This window comes from Ostrinia furnacalis, unplaced genomic scaffold (assembly GCF_004193835.3).
Source record: "Ostrinia furnacalis isolate ACB-3 unplaced genomic scaffold, ASM419383v2 OfSCF4162, whole genome shotgun sequence".
NCBI lineage: Eukaryota > Metazoa > Arthropoda > Insecta > Lepidoptera > Crambidae > Ostrinia > Ostrinia furnacalis.
The window spans coordinates 369624-394021 of NW_021134401.1; the positions used below are offsets into that span (position 1 = coordinate 369624).

The 24398-nt window shown below is 40.3% G+C and overlaps 3 protein-coding genes and 1 long non-coding RNA gene across 4 annotated transcripts in view; 2 read left to right on the forward strand and 2 right to left on the reverse strand.

Annotated features, from left to right (window-relative positions):
* Window positions 1-13471, forward strand: part of LOC114358995 (Fanconi anemia group J protein homolog) — a 101147-nt gene extending 87676 nt beyond the window's left edge. The window contains exons 9-20 of the mRNA XM_028313211.1: window positions 98-217; window positions 2712-2806; window positions 3206-3333; window positions 4106-4219; window positions 4695-4813; window positions 5515-5706; window positions 7621-7805; window positions 11114-11207; window positions 11379-11492; window positions 11674-11738; window positions 12389-12515; window positions 13268-13471. Of these exons, the coding sequence (XP_028169012.1) occupies window positions 98-217; window positions 2712-2806; window positions 3206-3333; window positions 4106-4219; window positions 4695-4813; window positions 5515-5706; window positions 7621-7805; window positions 11114-11207; window positions 11379-11492; window positions 11674-11738; window positions 12389-12515; window positions 13268-13369 (1455 nt within the window). The 3' untranslated portion in view covers window positions 13370-13471. The remainder of the gene's footprint in view (window positions 1-97; window positions 218-2711; window positions 2807-3205; window positions 3334-4105; window positions 4220-4694; window positions 4814-5514; window positions 5707-7620; window positions 7806-11113; window positions 11208-11378; window positions 11493-11673; window positions 11739-12388; window positions 12516-13267) is intronic.
* A 1208-nt stretch (window positions 13472-14679) lies between these two features.
* On the reverse strand, window positions 14680-15684 carry LOC114359008 (uncharacterized). Its single transcript, XR_003656406.1, has 2 exons — window positions 15578-15684; window positions 14680-14811 (listed from the first exon to the last, which is right to left on the reverse strand). It is a non-coding gene; the product is annotated as an uncharacterized LOC114359008 (long non-coding RNA).
* A 545-nt stretch (window positions 15685-16229) lies between these two features.
* Window positions 16230-21515, reverse strand: LOC114358996 (zinc finger protein 845). Its single transcript, XM_028313212.1, has 10 exons — window positions 21319-21515; window positions 21043-21238; window positions 20799-20961; window positions 20638-20714; window positions 20433-20563; window positions 20095-20240; window positions 18941-19959; window positions 17557-17720; window positions 16524-16633; window positions 16230-16386 (listed from the first exon to the last, which is right to left on the reverse strand). The coding sequence occupies exons 1-10, from the start codon at window positions 21349-21351 to the stop codon at window positions 16230-16232; spliced, it is 2196 nt and encodes a 731-aa protein (XP_028169013.1). The 5' UTR covers window positions 21352-21515.
* A 509-nt stretch (window positions 21516-22024) lies between these two features.
* Tango2 (transport and golgi organization 2) lies at window positions 22025-24375 on the forward strand. The gene is made up of 7 exons (XM_028313228.1): window positions 22025-22523; window positions 22607-22720; window positions 22952-23072; window positions 23172-23393; window positions 23496-23594; window positions 23681-23865; window positions 24217-24375. The coding sequence occupies exons 1-6, from the start codon at window positions 22379-22381 to the stop codon at window positions 23802-23804; spliced, it is 825 nt and encodes a 274-aa protein (XP_028169029.1). The 5' UTR covers window positions 22025-22378; the 3' UTR covers window positions 23805-23865; window positions 24217-24375.
* Window positions 24376-24398: the final 23 nt, after the last annotated feature.

Below are 24398 nucleotides of genomic sequence, written 5' to 3' on the forward strand. Positions count from 1 at the left end.
CGTAGCGCATCCAGCGCCTTTCCTTTTAAAGTCATCTGTCCACCTTTTTAGAAGTATGGAATTAGAAGATCTATTTATTGATTGTGTGATATTCCAGATGCAAATAAACCTGAAAGAGAATATCGTGGTGATCGACGAAGCTCACAACATTGAAGACATTTGCCGCGACGCCGCATCATTCAGCTTCACCAGAGAACAGCTGCAAGCTGCCATCACCGTAAGTACATCATCATCATAGTTAATTCCAATCTCCAGTACAGGAGGAAGACCCTCTCTAATTTACTAAAAGCAAGTATATCAAAGTAATTTAGTATGAGTGGTCAGTTGTTGTACACAGCTTTTTATCCTATTTATAGATAACATTGAACGCAACTCTTTCAGGAATTAGAAAAAGCAGCGAGTTATCAATATTCTGGCCACAACATTATGGATCAATTGGAAAAAATTGTGAAGACATTGAAAACTTGGGACGATTGGTAAGTCTAGTGTACCAACTGTTGTTATTCTTACTTCTTATCTTACTAATATTATAAATGCGAAAGTAACTCTGGCTATTTGGCCTTAGTAACTTACTATGAGCTAGTGTTTAATTCTTTTTACCCGACTACGCCAGAAGAAGGGTTATGGTTTTATTTTGTTTAGATCACGGCTTCGTGAGGTTTTCACATTTAACCAACTCAATGTCATGTTTAATGCTTGTGTTCTTCAGGTTCGTGAACCAATCGACGCTAGTGAACAACCGGCCAGTGAACAATAACGAAGCCGTGTACGCGTGGCACGTGGCAGACTTCGTGACCACGCTCAACAACCACAACCTGGGGCAACCCTACTACTCAGGTACCACAGTAGGGTAGTTGACACTACTAGTTAATGCCTATAGCATCTATACTAATATTATAAACCTGAAGAGTTTGTTTGCTTGAACGCGCTAATTTCAGGAACTACTGATCCGCTTTGAAATATTATTTTTGTGTTGGATAGCCCATTTATGGTAGGCTTTATAACATAACCCTACAGCTAATAGGAGCGGAGCAGTAAAGAGAAATGTTGCAAACACGGGAAATAGTTATATTCAAACTATTTTCGCGGGCACAGCTAGTAATTTCATATAGGGCTTCTTGGCGGGAAAGGAAGCTGCATGTTCAGCAATTTTGTCTTTACTATTAATTTTCTCTTTACGAGTATGTTTAATTACCAGTTATTGGTTACCGACCCAATAATATGATACCACAAGTCAGTTTACTTTGTTATAATCAGATTTCGTGTTGAAATAACCAGTTTTTATAAATCTTTAATAGGTTTGCTTAACCGTGTATTTATTTGTAGAATTCAAACACAACGTGGAGGTGTTTACCCAACGGTTGAGGGAAGACGCGCGCACTTTAGTAGGAGTGACGCAAGCCACCGGCACTTTGCTGGAATCTCTGGACGCCGCATTGAGTGAGTAGCTTAGTTGTTTTTAAGTAAAATAATATAAAATCGTCAAGTTTTGTCCGTGAGAACGACAGACTAACGCCCTCTAGAGGTGACGTAGGAGTAACGCAAGCGACAGATTTTTTAGAACCATTTACCATTACGTGCGCACGGGAGACTTTTGTCTCCGTGACAGTATATCTCTCTTTTTCTCATTATAAAGGTGTAAAAGAAACAGAAATCATACTATCACAGATAATAATACTGTTACACACGAGCGATTTATTCAATGATCTTATGACCTCATCTATACTATTATTATATCACAAGCTTGCCTTAAATAATTGCAGCGTGCTCGCAGCAGTTTCACCTCGCCCTCGCTAGTGTAAAAATACTCTTAGAGCAGTTCTAGAAAGTATCATTCGATTTCAATAATTACCTATGAAGATATACTTTATTGTATTGTCTTGCAGCGTACTTATTCCGTTCGGACGGCCAATTCATGGATGACTTCAAACCGGCGCTGGTCAGGACCGTGGCCGCCGACGCCATGTCCGAAGCCACTTCTTGGAGGAACTCGCAGTTCAACCAGGTACGCGACTGTGAACTCTATTGCCTTGCATCAAAGCACAACATACCCTACCTGAGAGTGATGGATTTTTGAACAAGTTTACCATCCTTATATTTGTGTCATACATTCTGTCCATTCTTATATGTACTCTGGAAAGTGTCATAATATTATGGAGAAACCAATAGACTGAAATCTGTGATAATATCAATGTTCAACGATATTCTTTTAAGTATTGTATAATTTTACATGCTGCTTTGAAGGAAATACAAGAAGACGAGGAGGTAACTATTCCAGAGTTTAATTAGAAGAATCCAGAAAGACAGATAATTAATTAAAGGAAACGTGACGCTGATTGCTCGGCGCCTACGCTTCANCTGCAGGCCGCCATCATTGTAAGTACAAGCTGTATCATCATCATCATCATCATCACACCTGTGAGAACATCGTGGTGATCAACGAGGCACACAATATCGAAGACATCTGCCGCGACGCCGCATCATTCTGCTTCACCAGGGAGCAGATGCAGGCCGCCATCATTGTAAGTACAAGCTGTATCATCATCATCATCATCATCAATATCATTATTATCATCATGGTCATTTCCAATCTCCACTGCAAGAGGAAGAGGGCTTCCTCATCACCCTATAATTTACTTATCAGTTGTGATCAGTTGTTGTACACAGCTTTTTATCCTATTTATAGATAACATAGAACGCAACTCTTTCAGGAATTAGAGAAAGCAGCGAGCTATCAATATTCTGGTCACAACATCATGGATCAATTGGAGAAAATTGTGAAGACATTGAAAACTTGGGACGATTGGTAAGTCTAGTGTACCTGTACAAACTAGTGCTTTTCTTACTTCTTATCTTACTAATATTATACATAAATGACAATGTAACCGCAAGCTAGTAATCAATACTTTTTACTTTTTTTGTCAGCCGTTTGATGTAATGGAACGGACTACTATACCGAGAGGTCCCGGGTTCGATTCCCGGCCGGGCAGAAATTGAAATGATGAATTTTAATTTCTGTGATGTAATAATATGTATGTGTATTTACAAAAAAAAAGTATGTATGTATGTTTATATCCGTTGTCTAGTACCCATAGTACAAGCTTTGCTTAGTTTGGGACCAGAGGCGTAGTGTAAAATGTCCAAGATATTTATGTATTTTATTATCACGTTTTCCAGTGTCATGTTTAATGCTTGTGTTCTTCAGGTTCGTGAACCAATCGACGCTAGTGAACAACCGGCCAGTGAACAATAACGAAGCCGTGTACGCGTGGCACGTGGCAGACTTCGTGACCACGCTCAACAACCACAACCTGGGGCAACCCTACTACTCAGGTACCACAGTAGGGTAGTTGACACTACTAGTTAATGCCTATAGCATCTATACTTATTTTATTTTTTTTAATCTCCAGCCGAAATTACCCGAGTTTGGTTTTTGCAAGGTAATGGTATTTTAAATATGCAGACAAATGAATGTACATATTTAGAGAGTGCTGGTAGCTTCTCGCCAATGTATACGAGCAAACTTGTAGGCTCCATACTTTACACACATTTATGTACAAGGTTTAAAATTAACAAAATAAGTAAGATTTTTTAGAGGTTTTTTTTAAGGTACATCTATGCACTTTTTTTTTTTTGTTTTTTTTTATAGCATCTATACTAATATTATAAACCTGAAGAGTTTGAACGCGCTAATCTCAGGAACTACTGATCCGCTTTGAAATATTATTTTTGTGTTGATAGCCCATTTATAGAGAAAACCTTTAGGCTTTATAACATCACCCTACAGCTAATAAGAGCGGAGCAGTAAAGAGAAATGTTGCAAAAACGGGAAATAGTTATATTCAAACTATTTTCACGCGTTCAAGGTCGCGGGCACAGCTAGTAATTTCATATGGGGCTTCTAGGAAGCTGCATGTTCAGCAACTTTGTCTTTACCATTAATTTTCTCTTTACGAGTATGTTTCATTGCCAGTTATTGGTTACCGACCCAATAATATGATACCACAAGTCAGTTTACATACTTTGTTATAATCAGATTTCGTGTTGAAATAACCAGTTTTTATAAATCTTTAATAGGTTTGCTTAACCGTGTGTTTATTTGTAGAATTCAAACACAACGTGGAGGTGTTTACCCAACGGTTAAGGGAGGACGCACGCACTTTAGTGGGAGTGACGCAAGCCACCGGCACTTTGCTGGAATCTCTGGACGCCGCATTGAGTGAGTAGCTTAGTTGTTTTTAAGTAAAATAATATAAAATTGACAAGTTTTGTCCGTGAGAACGGGTAACTAACGCCCTCTAGAGGTGACGTAGGAGTAACGCAGGCGACAGATTTTTTAGAACCATTTACCATTACGTGCGCACGGGAGACTTGTCACCGTGACAGTATATCTCTCTTTTTCTCATTATAAAGGTGTAAAAGAAACAGAAATCATACTATCACAGATAATAATACTCCCACGGCGACAAAAACATGTGCGCGCACGACGTTACACACTAGCGATTTGTTCGATGTTCTTATGACCTCATCTATACTATTGTTATATCACAAGCTTGCCTTAAATCATTGCATTTTTCACCTCGCCGTCGCTAGTGTAAAAATACTCTTAGAGCTGCAGTTCTAGAAAGTCAAGAACGTATCATTAGATTTCAAGAATTACCCATGAAGATATACTTTATTGTATTGTCTTGCAGCGTACTTATTCCGCTCGGACGGCCAGTTCATGGATGACTTCAAACCGGCGCTGGTCAGGACCGTGGCTGCCGACGCCATGTCCGAAGCTACTTCTTGGAGAAACTCGCAGTTCAACCAGGTACGCGACTGTGAACTCTATTGCCTTCATCAAAAAACAACCTACCCTACCCTTATAAACAAGTTTACAATCCTTCCTTATGTTTGTGTCATACATTCTGTCCATTATTATATGTACACTGGTAAGTGTCAATATTATGAAGAAACCAGACCCAAGAACCAGACTCAAAAAATCTGTGATGATATCAATGTTCAACGATGTTTTTTTAAGTATTGTATAATTTTACATGCTGCTTTGAAGGAAATACAAGAAGACGAGGAGGTAACTATTCCAGAGTTTAATTAGAAGAATCCAGAAAGACAGATAATTAATTAAAGGAAACGTGACGCTGATTGCTCGGCGCTTACGCTTCATACTTCATTTCGGCGGGCAGCACCGACTGCGACGTAAGAGTGACTTATTGGTAAAAGTTCGTATCGACAAAAATAAACATAAAAAGATTCCATACAAAATTGTAAACAGGGTCACAACAAACGAATAAGAAGTTTTGCCCCAAGCTTGGCCAAGTAAAATGAACGACTACGAAATTTTGCGTGCCTTAAAAAATACGGGGAAAAAGTGCGTTCGGAAACTTTTATACAATAAAATAACATTACCAGGAAATTTGCCTACAGTGAAAAAAGTCGATCGGATTTTTTTATACAAGAAAATAAAAATATTGGAAAATGCATGTAACAAATTCTTACGCCATTCCATTTCAGAAAATAAAGAAAGACGTCTACGAACTCCGACTCTTATGCATGAACCCAGCGGTAGTGTTTGAGGGCCTTAAGACGGCCCGCTGCATTATCCTGGCTTCGGGGACGTTGACGCCGCTCGTGAGCCTATACTCCGAGCTGGGGACTGACTTCCCGCTCAAGGTGTCGCCTAACCACGTCATATCCAGCGACAGGGTAAGAGAGATAAAGAAAGACTGCTATGCATGAACCCAGCGGTAGTGTTTGAGGGCCTGAAGACGGCTCGCTGCATCATCCTGGCCTCGGGGACGTTAACGCCGCTCGTGAGTCTATACTCCGAGCTGGGTACTGACTTCCCGCTGAAGGTGTCGCCTAACCACGTCATATCTAGCGACCGGGTACGAGGGATAAAGAAAGACTGTTATGTATGAACCCAGCGGTAGTGTTTGAGGGCCTTAAGACGGCCCGCTGCATTATCCTGGCCTCGGGGACGTTGACGCCGCTCGTGAGTCTATACTCCGAGCTGGGGACTGACTTCCCGCTGAAGGTGTCGCCTAACCACGTCATATCTAGCGACCGGGTAAGAGAAATAAAGATAGACTGTCACCAACTCTGTCTGTTACCCAACAGTGGTGTTTGAGGGTCTGAAGACGGCCCCTGCATAATCCTGGCCTAGGGGACCCTGACGCCGCTCGTGAGTCTATACTCCGAGCTGGGTACTGACTTCCCGCTCAAGGTGTCGCCTAACCACGTCATATCCAGCGACCGGGTAAGAGAGATAAAGAAAGACTGCTATGCATGAACCCAGCGGTAGTGTTTGAGGGCCTGAAGACGGCCCGCTGCATAATCCTGGCCTCGGGGACGTTGACGCCGCTCGTGAGTCTATACTCCGAGCTGGGTACTGACTTCCCGCTGAAGGTGTCTCCTAACCACGTCCTAGCGACAGGGTGAGTGAAATAAAGAAAGACTGCTACCAGACCTGTTCATCTCCCCGAGTAGGCATCGAAAGTGAGTGACGTAAGCACATCATCATTTCAGCCATTGGACGTCCACTGCTGAACTCCCCCAATGCTTTCCATGTTGATCGATTAGTGGCAGCCTTCATCCAGCGCTTGCCTGCTACCTTTATAAAGTCGTCGATCCACCTTGTAGGTGGACTGTGGACCTCGTGTGATGCGCTAGCATCAGCACAGTACCAGTCACTGACGTATGTGCTTGATTCTGAGACAAGCTAAATTACACCATTTTGTTGACGACATTGGGTAGATACACTCGTCGTCAAATAAATCGCACCTCGCGCGACAANTTATGTATGAACCCAGCTGTAGTATTTGAGGGTTTGAAGACGGCCCGCTGCATTATCCTGGCCTCGGGGACGTTGACGCCGCTCGTGAGCCTATACTCCGAGCTGGGGACTGACTTCCCGCTGAAGGTGTCGCCTAACCACGTCATATCCAGCGACAGGGTGAGTGAAATAAAGAAAGACTATTATGTATGAACCCAGCCGTGGTGTTTGAGGGTCTGAAGACGGCCCGCTGCATAATTCTGGCCTCGGGGACGTTGACGCCGCTCGTGAGCCTATACTCCGAGCTGGGGACTGACTTCCCGCTGAAGGTGTCGCCTAACCACGTCATATCCAGCGACAGGGTGAGTCAAATAAAAAAAGACTGCTACCAGGCCTGTTCATCTCCCCGAGTAAGCATCGAAAGTGAGTGACGTAAACACATCATCATCATTTCAGCCATAGGATGTCCACTGCTGAACATAGGCCTCCCCCAATGCTTACCTTGTTAATCGATTGGTAGCGGCCTGCGTCCAGCGCTTCCCTGCTACCTTTATGATGTCGTCGATTAACCTTGTGGGTGGACTGGCACTTCAGCACAGTACCGATCACTAACCTGTAAACGAAACGGTGCTCGATTCTAAGACAAGCTAAATTACACCATATTGTTGACGACATTGAGTAGATATTTTTATATTGGTGTCTCGAACCATCGCGAAGAAGCCACCCCCAAGGATTTCCACAAAGACCGGTCCTGCACCACTCTCGTCCATGCACTGTTGATCGTATGAAAATATTTTTTTACTGGTGTCTTGTATACGCAGCCTCTAAGTTCTTTCTACTCCCAGGTGTGGGTGGGCACTCTCTCCACGTGCCCAGACGGCAGTCGCCTGGAGTGTAAGAGCACCAGCGCCGCTCAGCCCGGCGTACAAGACGCGATCGGCGACACAATCCTCTGGGTCAGCCAGGTCACGCCGCATGGAGTCCTGGTCTTCCTGCCCTCGTACCAGCTCATGAACCGGCTCGCCAGGAGGTAAGTCATGTTACTAGCTACTGCCTGCGTATACAGTAAAATGTCTTGGGAAAAGCTTCTTGTGGGTCAACCAGGTCACGCCACATGGGGTCCTGTGTTCCTGCACTCATACCAGCGCATGAACAGACTTATCAGGAGGTGAGTCATATTGCAGCAGCAGCTGCTGCAGGCATATACAGTGAGAGCAATAGCAGTAGCGCTGCTTGAGTCCTGGTGTTCTCGCTCTCGTATCATCTCATGACCTGACTCATCAAGAAATGCCTGGTGTTGCTAGAGCACCTTGTAGCAGCAACTGCAGGCAGCATCCCGCATATACGGTGAGAGCATAGCGTGGCGGCGCCGCATGGTATCCTGGTATTCCTGCCTTCAGACCAGCTCATGAACTGACTCGGCAGGAGGTGCTGGAGCAGTTAGTCTCTTCCTAAATTACTTACTTAAGTATCACACGTTTTTACATTACGTTACGTACGTGGGTACTTCTCATTTACACTCAAATTTGATGGTCACACAATAATTACAAAATCGAACTTTTTTTTTGTTGCATGAGATTTTTTACTTGTTGTTTACTAATTTAGGCTCGCTGATTTTAAATCTACCCTCAGATTTTTTCTAGCAGTTTATGAGATACAGGTACCCTCTTAAAATGTACTCTCCATTTGACTGCTGATATCGCTATCGTCAACGTCTTACTAGTTTCTGTTTCTTTTTTTGCAATGAATTCGTCTAGAAGGACCTGTGTAAACAATCCAAATAGATTTGTCACATTTGTGGCAGATATACATTAAAAAAATCCCGTTTAAATGTGTCAGACTTCGTAAAAAGTGCCTATTTGGAGTACTTTCAACGGCTGTTGGAAACAAATAACAAGCCCTGGATACCAAATATAGTGTGTAAAACGTGTGTGGAGTCTTTACGATTATGGAAAAATAACAAGAGGGATCCCTTAAACCTTATTAGTCCTATGATTTGGCGGGAACCGTCAAACCACCACGACGATTGTTATTTCTGCGTTGTAAACATAACAGGAATTAACCGCTCAAATCATTCTAAGTGGGTTTATTCAAATGTGCCGTTAGTTACTAGACCTGTCTTGCGTTCAACTGATACACTCAAACCCCAACCATGTACATTTCAGGTACTGTACTACAGTACGTCCGCATAAAAATGTTCAACGAATGGATCGTTACGAAAATTGAGTGTTGAGAAGTTAAAATGTGAAATTTTCGATGGACCACAACTTAAAAAATTAATAAACGATGTAAATTTTACTGAAAGTATGACAAACGCTGAAAAAAAATGCCTGGAATGAGTTTGTTTGGTTCGTAAATTTTTTTTGGGAAATAAGTAGCCCGTCAATTTTCCTGACCACGTCAATCAGTTAGTAATATACTTTCAGCAACTTGAATACAACATGAGCATTAAGATGTATCTCCTTCATAGCCACCTTGATCGAATTCCTGAAAATCTTGGAAATTTAAGCGAGGAGCAGTGAGAACGCTTTTATCAGGATATTTGCGCTATAGAAGAGCGGTACCAGGGCTCTTGGAGTGAAAGTATGATGGCTGAATACTGTTGGATTATCCAGAATAGTAGTAACACTCGAACTCATTCATAAAAGTCACATAAAAGAAAGTTTTGTTCTAATTACATAGTTAAAGAAATTGTTATATGACAGGAAACCATGTTTTTTTGATAAAAATAGCTACTCTTCACATCTCAAAAAGTAGAGCTGCTAGCGAAAATCTGAGTACAGATTTGGAATCAGGGTAGAAAATGCAGCTAGATCCATAAATAACATTCCATGCAACAAAAATGCTGTTGTGCAGTGTAATAGTTCATAAACGGTATAAAAGTTAGAACAATAACTTTGAAATCAGATGATAAAATATCTATTTAGCTACATACAATATAAATTTTATCGTAATAGAAGCAAAAATAATACGAAAAAATCACATGAAACGATAAAAAACGGGGTGATTTTTCGCGTTCTCATCGTGTCACACCATCGGCATCGGTTGCNTCGTACCAGCTCATGAACAGACTCGTCAGGAGGTGCGTCATTATTAGAGTAGCTAATTGTTAGAGCAGCTGCTGCCTGAGGATACAGCGTTAGATGACGCCGTGCTCTGGGGCATTCAGGTCACGCCGCATGGAGTCCTGGTCTTCCTGCCCTCGTATCAACTTATGAACAGACTTGTTAAGTGGTGCATCATGTTGCAGCAAGTAGCGTTAAAAGGAGTAGTTCTGTAGGTCACCTAGGTCACGCCGCATGGAGTCCTGGTCTTCCTGCCTTCGTACCAGCTCATGAACCGGCTCGCTAGGAGGTACGTCATTATTAGAGCTAATTGTGAAAGCAGCTACTGCCTGAGGATACAGCGTTAGATGACGCGGTGCTCTGAGTCAGCTAGGTCACGCCACATGGAGTCCTGGTCTTCCTGCCCTCGTACCAGCTCATGAACCGACTCGCCAGGAGGTAAGTCATGTTACTAGCTACTGGCTGCGGATACAGAAGGTTGTTTTAGAAGAAATAGTTCTGTGGGCCAGCCAGGTCACGCCACATGGAGTCCTGGTCTTCCTGCCCTCGTACCAGCTCATGAACCGACTCGCCAGGAGGTAAGTCATGTTACTAGCTACTGGCTGCGGATACAGAAGGTTGTTTTAGAAGAAATAGTTCTGTGGGCCAGCCAGGTCACGCCGCATGGAGTCCTGGTCTTCCTGCCTTCGTACCAGCTCATGAACCGGCTCGCCAGGAGGTGCGTCATTATTACTAGCTACTACCTGCGTATACAGTAAAATGTCTTGGGAAAAGCTTGTTGTGGGTCAACCAGGTCACGCCACATGGGGTCCTGTGTTCCTGCCCTCATACCAGCTCATGAACAGACTTGTCAGGAGGTGAGTCATATTGCAGCAGCAGCAGCTGCAGGTATACACATGTACAGTGGTAGCGCTGCATGAGTCCTGGTGTTCTCGCTTTCGTACCATCTTATGCTCTGACTCATCAAGAGGTGCCTGGTGTTGCTAGAGCACCTTGTAGCAGCAAGTAGCAACTGCAGGCAGCATCCCGCATATGTAGTGAGAGCATAGCGTGGCGCCGCATGGTATCCTGGTCTTCCTGCCTTCAGACCAGCTCATGAACTGACTCGGCAGGAGGTGCTAGAGCAGTTAGTCTCTTCCTAAATTACGTGTACTTACGTATCACATGTTTTTACATTACGTACGTACACTTTCACAGTTTGGTTGAGCCCTCGCAAGAGATAATAAGCATCATTTCTCAACTTCGAACTACATACATTATTGTATACTTACAGATGGCAGGAAACCGGAATTTGGAGAAAATTAGAACAACAGAAGAATGTCTTTATGGAGAGCAGAAACGTACGAGATCACAACGACACAATGGAGGTAACGTGACTATGCTATGCACTAATGTTTCATTTATTGAAGTCAAAAGCAAACCCCTTAACTTGACGTTTCTTTGCATTCAAATCAAAGAGAAGTTACTCAAATCACCAGACACACTTCGGAGTCTATAATTATTTATTAACATACATTACTAAACTTGTTTTATCACAGGACTTCTACAAGTACGTGGAGACGGATCGAGGCGCAATTCTATTCGCGGTGTTCCGCGGAAAGGTGTCTGAGGGCATGGACTTCAAGGACCACCAGGCGCGCGCTGTTATCACCGTAAGTTACCATCACACCACCATATCATCATCATAATAATATTATTATTAGTAATTTGTAAATAAAAATGACTAATAATCCCGTTAACCCCTCGTGGTAAGCAATTTTTTTTTTATAAAAAAGATTAGCCCCTCGTACTAAGCTAAATATGCCTGTGTTACGAGTGGGTTCACCACAATAGTCAAGTAGCGGCGAGATTCGAACCCGCGTTCCTCGGATCACGGGTCGGATCATCGTTTTCATCAGGTCATTTAGTCTCCAGTGTAGAAGCACGACCCTCTTTAATTTATCAGACAAATAAACTATTTGGCCTACACTCCCTACACTGGCCAGATAGATGGTTTAATATGTGTGGTCACATACGAGCGAACATTGACTCACGCACGCGTATTCTTGTGTATGATGGAAGAAAATAAAGAAAATGGTGTACTAAATACTGCGCAGTATTTAACTGCCTAAATAATAATAAAAACACAGAATGTACTTTTTTAAGTTGCCTCAAGACACTGAGAGGTAAGTAAGTAGTTAATATTATTCATGATAATTCATGCTAAATCATGTATTTCCTCCGCCATTTTCCGCAGTTTGGCACCTCACGTCACATCATTTTACCGAAGTCAGCCCTATAGCTTCGGCGCAGTGCCGATCACTGACGTTTATCAACAAAATGGTGCTTGACTCTTGAGACAGGCTAAATTACACCATATTGTTAATGACATTGAGCATAATTTTTTTTAAATACCTTCGCGAAGTTAAACTTCTGTACGTAGTACTTATTATTATTCTGTGGTATTAGGTCAAAACAAATTTCGAGTTTATAATACTTGTAAGATAAAAACTCGAAGAACTGGTTTTTTGAGTTGATCTTTCTTTGACAATTATGTTCTTTCTTCCAGGGCGTTGAACCAGGCGGTGGGGCGCTGCGTGCGGCACCGCGGCGACTGGGGCGCTGTGCTAATGATAGACGCGCGCTTCCAGAACCCCTACTACACCGAACACCTGTCCAAGTGGCTGCGCGGCTTTGTGAGTACCAGACAATAACACTTCCCTAATTCCCTTAGATTTTGTACGGCAAAGACAAGCTATGACGTTCCTTACTTTCTTAGTACATTAATGCCTGTTTTCATCATCAATCCCTAATTTGAAGTAGGTAACCCCTAGGGCTATATTTCACCGGAACACCATGGCGGCGCAACCAATCGCCGCTACCAACAAAATGTATACAGCTCTATAGAGATACTCACCTGGTGTCCGTTTGATTGCGCAAAGCTGTATACATTTTGTTGGTAGCGGCGACTGGTTGCGCCGCCATTGGTGTCCCGGTGAAATATAGCCCTAGGGGTCACTTAAAATTAGGGATTGATGGTGAAAACGGGCATTAGCCCCTTGTATGCTTTGTTACGTTCAAAACCCAAAAATGAAAATTAACCATTCAGGAAAAATAACTCATAGTGATCCCTATAATACAACCACATCGCGATATTCGTGTTACGGCTCATGTGAATACGATAGCCGAGCTAGAATGCGCGCCGTGATAAAATCTTATCGATGATTTTAGACGGCAAACTGTGTATCGCGTAAAATCGATATAATGGCGCGATAAACGCTTATCGCGCGCGTTCTAGGCCTACAGAACGTGGTGTCGCGCGGATAATCAGAGAAAGACAGCGACTTTTGTGTCGTGGCTATCATGCGACTACAACGCGTTCTGGCAATGAAGACATCTGCCTTCTTTGCATTATGGCCATTTATTTATTTTCTCTTACTTTCCACAGCTGAACAACAATCACCACACGTTCGAGAGCCTCGTGAACAGTCCCAATAGCCTGGAGTCCTTCATGCAGAGCATGACCATCAACGAGACGGAAGACGTGTGAGGAGCGTCTGTTCAAGACGTGCTATTTCAACTTTAGCTAGCTAAGCCAGGATCTACAGCTTGACCGCCAATAAAAACCCAATCAGTGAAGGTCAAGTCTGTCCTGGGGGAAAGTTAAACTGTCATTAGACCCGCAACGAAATTAAGCAGAACGGAGGACTTCGAAGTTAAGGTTCGACTTCCCTCCATTGCAGGGTTACTAACCTTTTTTGTCATCTGTCATCCGCTTTGCAATGGAGAGAAGTCATGGAAAATTCATAGGACATTAAAATTACCACCTCTTGCAAAGGTCCTGTTCGAAAAGTACTAAATGTTGTGTATACAGGTTGTTTAGTTTTTTCGATTTACTGAGACTGTTTTGTGTGGAAATAGCTATTTTTGAATACACGTTCCTCGTATGAGATGCGCATTATATCAGCTGTTGTACTCTCCGACTGCACATCAGTTATAATACTGTTGTAAAGTCGGCCTTTACAACCAGATAAGCTGCTGTCGTCTGTACATCATTTTTGTTAAATAGCAGCTATGTATAATTGTATGTATAAGAATCTATAAAATAATTTGACTGGCTGTCGTCGTACATTTAACATTTCAGTACTTTTCGTACTGAATACTCAGTTATGTGCCATTGTCCATTTTAACTCATTCTTTGCGGCATATTTTGCCTGTTTGGCACAAGTTCCTTTTTACCCGACTACGGCAAAGCCAAAGGAGGGTTATGATTTTGACAGGCTATGTATGTATGTATGTATGTATGTTCATCTGTTCCCTCGTAACTTCTAAACTACTTATCAGAATTTGACAAATGACATATCATTAGAAGCGTCTTAATTGTCCACTGGTTATAGGCTATATGGGGTTTCNAATTAAAGAACTATACATACAAATTCTGTCAAAATGTTTGCTCAATTTGCATAATAATTATTGGCTGTGAAAATTAAAAAATAACAATATCATTCAACATAGCTTAAATATCAAAAGTACACTATATGAAATGGATGGACATTATTTTAAGTTGCCTAAGGCGTTTTATTTTTATGTGCTATAGTGTTATATTTTAAATGTAATTTTAAGCTATTGTTAAGAAGTTAGAAGTATTTATGAATGTTATAAAACTATTTAGTTTTTTTACATTTATGATCATGCTAATCGACAGTACATATTTTTATACGAATAAAAGTTATGATAATATTTGAAATGTTATTACTTCCTTTCCATGCGACCCATTCCTCCTTTAGTGGGCGATAAAATACCAAAAACAAACCTGAGACAAATTAATACAAGATTCACAGGTAAATTAAAACTCCCAAATAATTGTGCTAAATTATGTATATTTTAAATTGTTATTAATTCATTACAATACAATATGAATATCACGGTGGTACTAATGAAGTACCCTAAGCGTAGTTACCGAAACCACGCTACAGCTTTTGTTTAGCCGCCCTGGAACAAAACATATTTTTTGTTAATTTTTGGGCACTTATAACTATGAACTTAAGTCTGAAAAATAAATAAGATAAATAAACACATTTTAATTTTTATGAATGATCTTATTTTAAGATTAAACCAATCACAAACCTAAACTTGTGCTTGTGTTAAGACTAGATTCATATTTGAATACAATTTCCTGATACGGGTCATAATAAGCATGATAAAAATAAAGTTGGAATAAACTATACTGAGTAATAAAATACAATCATGTTATAACAAACGACAATCTAGGCGCAGACCACCGATTTTTAGTTGGCCGATAGTTGAGCCCGATTTTAACTTGTATGAATAATTGGATACCAAATTGGAGTAATGTGCACACCCTCATACATCTCCATACTAAGAGCCCAACTCGACTATCGGCCAACTAAAAGTCGGTGGTCTGCGCCTAGGCTAATAGTAACTTTTCGCCACCGATTTACCCGACAGCACTTCCACCCCCATCACTTAGATGGTTGGCAGTCCATAACAGTACGTTTCTCTTGAAACTTCCTGCCCCGCACAACCAAACTATCGTCTGCGGTGTTTCCGGACGGATACGACCTGCAAGCTTTCAAGAGGAGAGCGTATCTTCACCTTAAAGGCCGGCAACGCACCTGTAACGCCCCTGGGTCTGCGGATGTCTATGGGCGACGGTAATCACTTACCATCAGGTGATCCGTCTGCTCGTTTGCCTCCTGTCACATAAAAAAAAAAAAGAAAAAAAAATAGTTCGTACCTTTTGACGCAGTCGGCGGACCTCTCGTGTCGCTTCATGTGCGAGATCTGGTTGAAGGTCTTCTTGCAGATGTCGCACGAATATGGCCGCTCCCCGCTGTGATACCTGGAACGATAATAACCAAATATTATGATTTATTAAACAGACACGTCTTATATGGAGCTCATTATTATTTATGTTACCACTAGCTTTCCGCCCGCGCCTTCGCCCGCGTGGAATTTTGTCTTTCACAGAAAGACTTCATCGCACGCGTCCTCGTTTGAAAAACCGGGATAAAAACTATCCTATCGCACGCGTCCTCGTTTGAAAAACCGGGATAAAAACTATCCTATGTCCGTTCCCAGGACTCAAACTATCTCTATGCCAAATTTCATCAAAATGGGTTGTGGTTTAGGCGTGAAAGCAAGACAGACAGACAGAGTTACTTTCGCACCAGACCCAACAAAAAACTATACAGTCTAATCACATAATCCGTAAATAAATTTAATTACATTCAATTAGATAATAGTGGCCGTTGTATTAAGACTGGATTGCAACATCTTACTTTAACTTTAACAAACGTTAAAAATCTGTCAAACTCCATACAAAGAGCACCGGTTATCATTATATTTCTGGTTAAAGTTAGGTGGTACAACTCAGCCTTAGAGTAACATTACACAAGCCGTACATCGAANAAAAAAAAAAGAAAAAAAAGTAGTTCGTACCTTTTGACGCAGTCGGCGGACCTCTCGTGTCGCTTCATGTGCGAGATCTGATTGAAGGTCTTCTTGCAGATGTCGCACGAATATGGCCGCTCCCCGCTGTGATACCTGGAACGATAATAACCAAATATCAGGTGATTTATTAAACAGACACGTCTTATATGGATCTCATTATTATTTATATTACCACTAGCTTTCCGCCCGCGGCTTCGCCTAAACGCTCTTAACATTAGTGAAGAACTGACCTCTTATGCCTCTCCAAGTCGGATTTCTTGTGGAACTTCTTCCCGCACTTTTTCTCTTCGCACGCGTACGGCGTCAAACCCTTGTGGATGCGTTCTATGTGAGACTTCAGCTGAAAATAATTAAAGGAATCTTTAGTACATGGGATACATGTCATTTAGTAAAAACATATTTAAATAATACTATTTACACTCAAACCATAATATTTCTAGAGCGATTTAATTAATGTTGGGGACTGGTCGAAGTTTATAAAAACCGGTATTGCACAAGCAAAGCGGCCAGTATGCCGCCGGCCGTCGAAGCGGTCGGACGTCGAATGTTTGTGCTGCCGTATGTTTTTTCATCCACAACGAGGAATCTCATGGCCTGTCAACCTGATGGAAAGTGATCAGGCTGAAGGAATAATAATAATGTAAGTAATGATGATACAAATTATATTCATATTTGATAATTTTGCATCCCACCCCCCGTATCCCATCCCATTACTTTGGCGCAGTTTCCAAAGTAATGGGATCTCACCCCCAAAAAGGTACATGATAAAAATCTAATTACAATTGTCCATGAAAGCCTCCTCATGTATATGTATGTATATGTTGGGTGTCGTCCACGGAAGACCAGTGTCGTGGCATTATCTACTGAGATGCTACGACACCATGCGGAGTGGAATTCTTTTCAGTATCATTGTAATTAACTACTCATTAAATAATTTTAAGTATAGTTGTTGTACATTTTTTCTTTCTTTCTTTCATTTGTGTCTAGTAAATTATGCTTTGGCTCGAAGTTTTTTGTTGTGTACCGTCACATTATTTTTATTTTTGGTTAATGTTGATAGTTACCTTCATTTTGTTTATAATTAGTTGTACACTCATTATGTTTAAATAATTTAAATTGAAATGTTTCTCAGGAAGTGAATTATTGTTAATTCTTATGAGAAATAAAGTTCTTAAACCGTAAATTAGAGGACCGTGCTGTGCTCCCACAGTGAAGGCTAAATAAGTGATCTCATGATGATGACCTTGAAAGTTGTCAATCTACCTTCCATTGCGCGGTGTAGGTGCGTCCACAGTAGCGGCAGTCGTGCGCCGGCCACACGCGCGGCTCGTGGCGGCGCGCGGCGTGCTTGTTCAGCGTGGAGCGGTACGAGAACGCCGCGCCGCACACACCACACTTGTGCTGGCGTAGGGACGGCTCGTGAGTCGCTGAGAGAATACGCAAAAAAATAAAAACATACGGGTCGAATTGAGAACCTCCTCCTTTTTTGAAGTCTGTTGAGAATTGAGAACCTCCTCCTTTTTTGAAGTCTGTTGAGAATTGAGAACCTCCTCCTTTTTTGAAGTCGGTTGAGAATTGAGAACCTCCTCCTTTTTTGAAGTCGGTTGAAAACTCATAAAACTCATTTATTTACGCAAGTAGGTTTTTAAAATGCACTTTTACACGTCCCAGCATTAACCCTACCACTGCTTCAGGACAATAAATGGGCCAGTGCTGAGAAGAAGCAGCGCAAGAAACTCAAGTCGCTAGCAATTTTAAAAAAGCGTTTAGGATGTACCACAATTTTATTAAAAGTAGAGTTCTGCTCACGCCACACTTGTGCTGACGTAGGGACGGCTCGTGAGTCGCTGAGAGAATACGCAAAAAACTAAAACTCATTTATTTACGCAAGTAGGCTTTTAAAATTCACTTTTGTAGAGTTCCGCTCACGCCACACTTGTGCTGACGTAGCGACGGCTCGTGAGTCGCTGAGAGAATACGCAAAAAACTAAAACTCATTTATTTACGCAAGTAGGCTTTTAAAATGCACTTTTACACGTCCCAGTATTAACCCTACCACTGCTTCAGGACAATAAATGGGCCAGTGCTGAGAAGAAGCAGCGCAAGAAACTCAAGTCACTAGCAATTTTAAAAAATGCGTTTTGGATGTGCCACAATTTTATTAAAAGTAGAGTTCTGTTCACGCCACACTTGTGCTGACGTAGCGACGGCTCGTGAGTCGCTGAATAATTAACAATTTTTAAAATGCAGTTAGATTGTGCCAAATTTTGCTAAAAGTCGAACAGGGCTGCTCACAAAAACGAAATCTGAAGTTCGAATGTTTTCATCCCTCGCCAGATGCTAGATAGAGATACCCGTTACGTCGTAAACAGCGTTTCGGAGCCCTGAACTACCCCACAATCTACACACCAACACACAATCAGACCAACACATAACAACCCAGTGGCTTATTTCGGATGTCGTAAACTTATGAACTCGCGCGTCATCTGCAACTTGCGTACGCACTTAGTTAAGTAAATAGGATTTACAAACAAAAACATCTCATGTTGTTGGGTTTGGTGTGTAGATGTACTGATGATGATGTACCTACTTATGCTATGATATTATTATACTTAAAATTGTGATTTAAATTACCACACAAACTTACCTATGTGAGATCTAAAGTTATCCTTTTTATTGAACACCTTATTGCATTTCCGGCATACGAAAAGTAGATTCTTTTTCACTTTGATCTTAACCCGCTTTTCCTGTTTTTCTTTGGCTTTGTCACTTCCTTCGTAGATTATCACTCCAGAGTCTATGCAGATTTTAGGCTGCTGTATTTTCACAACAATCGGCTCAATGTTATTTACAGCATCATCATGATTTTCTACATCTGACGTGTTATCAGTTATATGCTCATCTACAGCTACATTGTTCCCAAACTCCATTCCTATGTTCAGCATATCAGTAAGCTGTTCTGCATCAATTTCACTCTTTAAACTAATTATGAAAGTGTCATCATCTTCAGTTGAGATGTACTGCACATTGTTTTCGCCAATCAATTGGTTTAAGTTTGCCGCAAGGTTAGCACTCGCCTCCAAATCTACATCACTCTCAAAAATCGTCGAACACTCATTCACAGACAACGTCGAGTTTGGCACTAGATCATTTGGTTTGTCCACAAGGATGCCTTGCACTTCAGGTACGTTTAACAAGTCATCTGGCAAATGTTCAGGTTTATTGTGATGATGATACAAGTCATTCATTATGTCCTGGTCTAAGCCTCTACCAGGCTCTCCTAAATCAAATAATATTTCGGCATTCCGATCATGATTGTTATTTATATTACTGTAATCCATATCATTGGTGTTCAAGTTAAAAACTTGGCTTGTTTGGAAACTTTCGAAATCAATATCATTGTAAAACAGTTCATCATCAAGACTGTGTAGGTGATTAATGTCTTTTAGAAATTCAATTTGCATAAGATTATCTGCATTAATGTTGGCCTCATTCTGAGTGTTGTAGGCACTCAGCAGGTCATTTTGTGTGGTCATGGTCATGTAGTCATCTTCAGCAGATAGGATGTCATCTACAATATTGTCTTCAGTTCTATTTGTGTCTACTAAAGTAGTTTGTAGGTCCGGCTTTGATTCTTTGGGATCAATGGGTGCATTAGAGTGTACTCTGAAAATTCATATGGCTCTTACAATAGATGCTGTTTTTAAGACCTTACTGTGTAACAGTTTATGATTTATAAATAAGCAAAAATAATTTATGGAAATCAAAATATTACCATAAACAAGTTTTAAAATCACTCACCTTGCACAATGTTCTAATAGAACACTTTTATACTGGAAAGTCATGCCACACTGCTGACAATGATTCTTTTTTATATTGCTTTCCAAATTATCTCCATTTGCTTGAGCATAGGAACATTTCTTGGCGTGACGCTTCATAGAAGCGATCTGTTGGTACAATGAAAGAACAGCATAGTTTATAAACTAATATTAACTACTCACTGTGTACAAACCAGCCACTATAGTAAAACAACTGTTAGTACACATGCACAAATGTACTAAAGATGTTACTTGAATAAACATTTTTTTTTTCTTTCAAAAGTCACCTTATCCATAGCATAGCAGATTTTTTTTTATTACCTGTTGAAATCTGGTGCCACAGCCAGAACAACAAAAAGGTTTTTCACCATTATGTTTCAGCATGTGTCTCTTTAAATTTGATTTATCCTTGAATTTCATTTCACATTCAGTGCACGGATGTTTTCTATCACCTGAAAATAATTATTTTATTTTATTTTCAAAATATTCAATTAGTTTTTAACTAAATGAAATTAGTATGTCATACCGTCATGAACACTTTTATGTTTTTTAAGATCTGATAGTTTATGAAATGATTTCTCACACTGTCCACATTTGTGAGGTCTGAAATGTTAAAGAAGCACATTTAAATAATTAATAATTTGTCATTTAGTTAGCTCATAGAACCAAAATGTAAATTATTAGTACCGGTACTCTAGATGCTTTGAAAATAGATGTTGCTGCAGTCGCCACAAAGACTCGAAGGCCATGGAACATTGTGGACAGCGCCACACACGTTCCAACGGTTTGTGTGTCAGGCTGTGCTTCATGAGGTGTTGTTTAGTAGAAAACCTTAGGTCTGGGCATTTTTCTGAAAAAAGGAAATTACAATAACTCTAGCACTCTTTATGAAGTTAAATTTTCATAACTTCTTCAAATATGTAGCTCATACCACACGTCCAAAGGCAATCCTTAGAATGAACGCGTAAATGTCCGTAATATTTCTTGGCATTATCGAATTGTTTGTGACATATTTCGCAATGGAGTGTCGTAGGCCCATTCAAGTCAGGCTCTTCAAGTGGCTCTTCTCCTGACAAAAACTTAGCTAACACTTCCTCGTAACCACCTTGAGACTTGGAGTCCACAAACTGAAATTAGTTTCAAATACATATATGATTTGGGACAATTATCATCACTCAGACTTGCCCAAAATTAAATAGATACTCACTGGAAGACTGAAAAAAGATATGTTTGCCTCCATATTTACAAAATTGATGTAAAAATAATAAATTAACACTTCCTTTCCTGAGCTATTTACAAAATTGATGGAGGTATTTCATAATGAGATCTTAGCGTGAAAAATAATGGTAAAATCAAAATGAACAACCAACTCCTCTCCTTCCTGAATACATTTTTTTTTTACAATTTAGTGACAAGTGATGAAGTGACTGACGTACAAGTGACAGAAGACAGTCATTAAAAAAGTACGTAGTGATGTGGCTAGTTTAACAAAGAGCTCAAAGCCTCAAACTTACTCAAACCTAACTCGCTTATTACATAAAGGTCGTAATCGTAATTGTATCAACTCGATATTTTTCAACACATACGCTATAAAAACTATTCACACAACACAATACACAACATCAAAACGTTCCTTTCAGCCGAATGACGTCCACTGCTGGACATAAATGCCTCCCCCAACTTGGGGCCCCAAGGATTTTCACGACCTCGAGCCGCCCGCATCCAAACAATGCACAATATTTTAAAATTGTATGGAGTTTCGACGGATTTTGTCTAGGGGGGCAGATCGTCAGTCCACTTATATAGTAGGGGGCCGGGCGGGCCTGCCCTTCTTTAAGACAGTGGCTCTGTCTGTCTGTCTGTTGCAAGCAGAGTTTTTCACGATAGACATTGAATGGTCCCTTTCAGAGTTCATAAGTGTGCAATGACCTTAATTTTTACACTGAATATAAATGTGCAAACTGCATGAAGCGAAGCCGTTGACCAAAAAAAAACTAATTTCAATCGATCGATTTACCGGGACACCGGGATTTTGACGAGTTTTGCAAACTTTTGAAAAACTACGCAAATAACAATAGTTACATAATAATAAAGGTTTTTTCTTGAAGTGTTTGCTAACGTGACTTTATAATTGCCGATAATATCTCCCTCTGAACGAGCGGTGATCATTTCACATTATTACAGTATTTAAAGTTGGGGTGTGAAGTGGACTGTGGACATTGTATTTAACATTTATCTTTTCTCAATAAGTGTAGCAGATAAGCAGTATGTGTATATTGTTCATGTATATAGCCTCAAAGGCCTCTAATGATGGTGATTACAGCCTTATTTTGGCATCTAACAGAGATGAATATTACGACAGACCCTCGACCAAAATGGTCCAATGGGAAGAAGATCTTAATGTTTACGGAGGTAAATAACTAAAGCTTTATCACGCTTCAGCGAGGTTAATATCCGTGTGTAAACCATTTCAGTTAAAATATTTAATTTTTTAGGACGAGATATGCAAGATGGCTGTGAGGGAGGCACTTGGTTGGCAATCTCTCCAATACGCAAGAAGTTGGGTGTTCTCCTTAATATACCTGGAGCTGCCAAGGATGATCCTAAAAGTGAGTATCGATCATTTGACCAAGATATTGTGTAGGTATTTATAGTTAATGCTGCTGGTGATTNAATATCATGTAACATAACCCAATCATCAGAAATGCTGTTGTGCAGTGTAGTTAATGCTGCTGGTGATTCTGTAATCCCAGTAATTTTCTTTTTTCAAAAGTATTATTCAATACAAAAAATTGGTGTATTCTAGCAGTGGCACTAGTATATTCTTCCTTTTATTTCAGGCCGAGGAGTATTGGTAGCAGACTATGTGAAGTCTGAATTAAGCACCAAAGAATATATTGATAAAATGAGCAGTTACATTGAGGAATGTAGTGGATTTTTGTTCACCACTGTTGAATTTGGGTAATTTCATTTTGAAACTCTTATTGTGCTCTTACAGACACAACTTAATTATTGTTTTCTTGCTATTTGTTGTGTAATTACATTTTTAACTTTTTACAGAGCAACTACTTCAGTCCGGTCATATGACAATATTTCAAAGACGCTAATTGAACATGATGACCCAATCCTTGGGTTTAGTAACTCGCTTCCTGAGCAACCACTCCAAAAGGTGGAGCCGGGCAAAGATGCACTCAAAGAAATATGCGAAAAATACAACAAAATTGAGCAAAAAGAGCAGCTAATCAATGAATTACTGAACACATTGTTGAAATCTAAGAAAAAGTAGGTAAACCCAAGCAAGAAAGTTTTATAAATCCTTTCTGCTTATTGGCCATCTTATAATACAAGAAAAATTATACAACACAATTTTTTTTTATTTCACAGGCATCTTCCAGACCCTCTGCTGGAAACACGAAAGCCTGAGTTGTATAAAGAGTTTAGTTCCATTTATGTCTTTCTGCCTCAAGCCAGATATGGCACAAGGTAATTAATTCTCAATTTATTAACTCTAGAGCTCTAATAAATATCTTTATAAATGTTGCAGTTTTATAAATTATTTTTTCTTTCAGGACACATACCCTGATACTATTAACAAAGACCGGCCATCTTGAAGTCATAGAAAAGACAATGGTGCGACCAATTGAGACCCACAACCCTGAATGGGAAACAACTGAATACCAATTTGATTTGTAAATCAAATATGGTCTAATATACTAGTACTACCACCGGTATACAGTGTCTACTTTACATGTATTTTATACNACTAAACAAAAGAAAAATTTTGTATGGCTTCCGACATTGAAAAAAATATATTTCACAAGTAAATAAAAAGGCGTAGATAAGAATTAACATTATTTTATTTATTTAATGAAGAGATACTAAAAATTGGCATTTACAGTTTCTAAGTATTGTACACCGTTCAACTACCCACCCGCCATCCTGACGTCAGGTTGGCGGTGGAACTTTGTTTTTCGTTTAATTTTGTTTATAGATAAGTACTAAAATTTTTGTCTTCGCTATCAAATAATAGTAAAACACTACTAAATACCAGAATATGTTTCATTCGATTTCATGATACCCCACCCGCGGTTCTGACGCACACTATTTTATACTAATTACTCTGGATAGTGATTGACTACACTATCAACCTATCATACCGTATATTTATTCAATGAGCGCCACACTAGGTTTGACTGCAACAAGAAGCTACTTACTACCGCCATGTAGCGCATTGCACTAGCGTCTACTCCTTCTATTCATAATAGTGGCGGATTTACAAATTTGCCG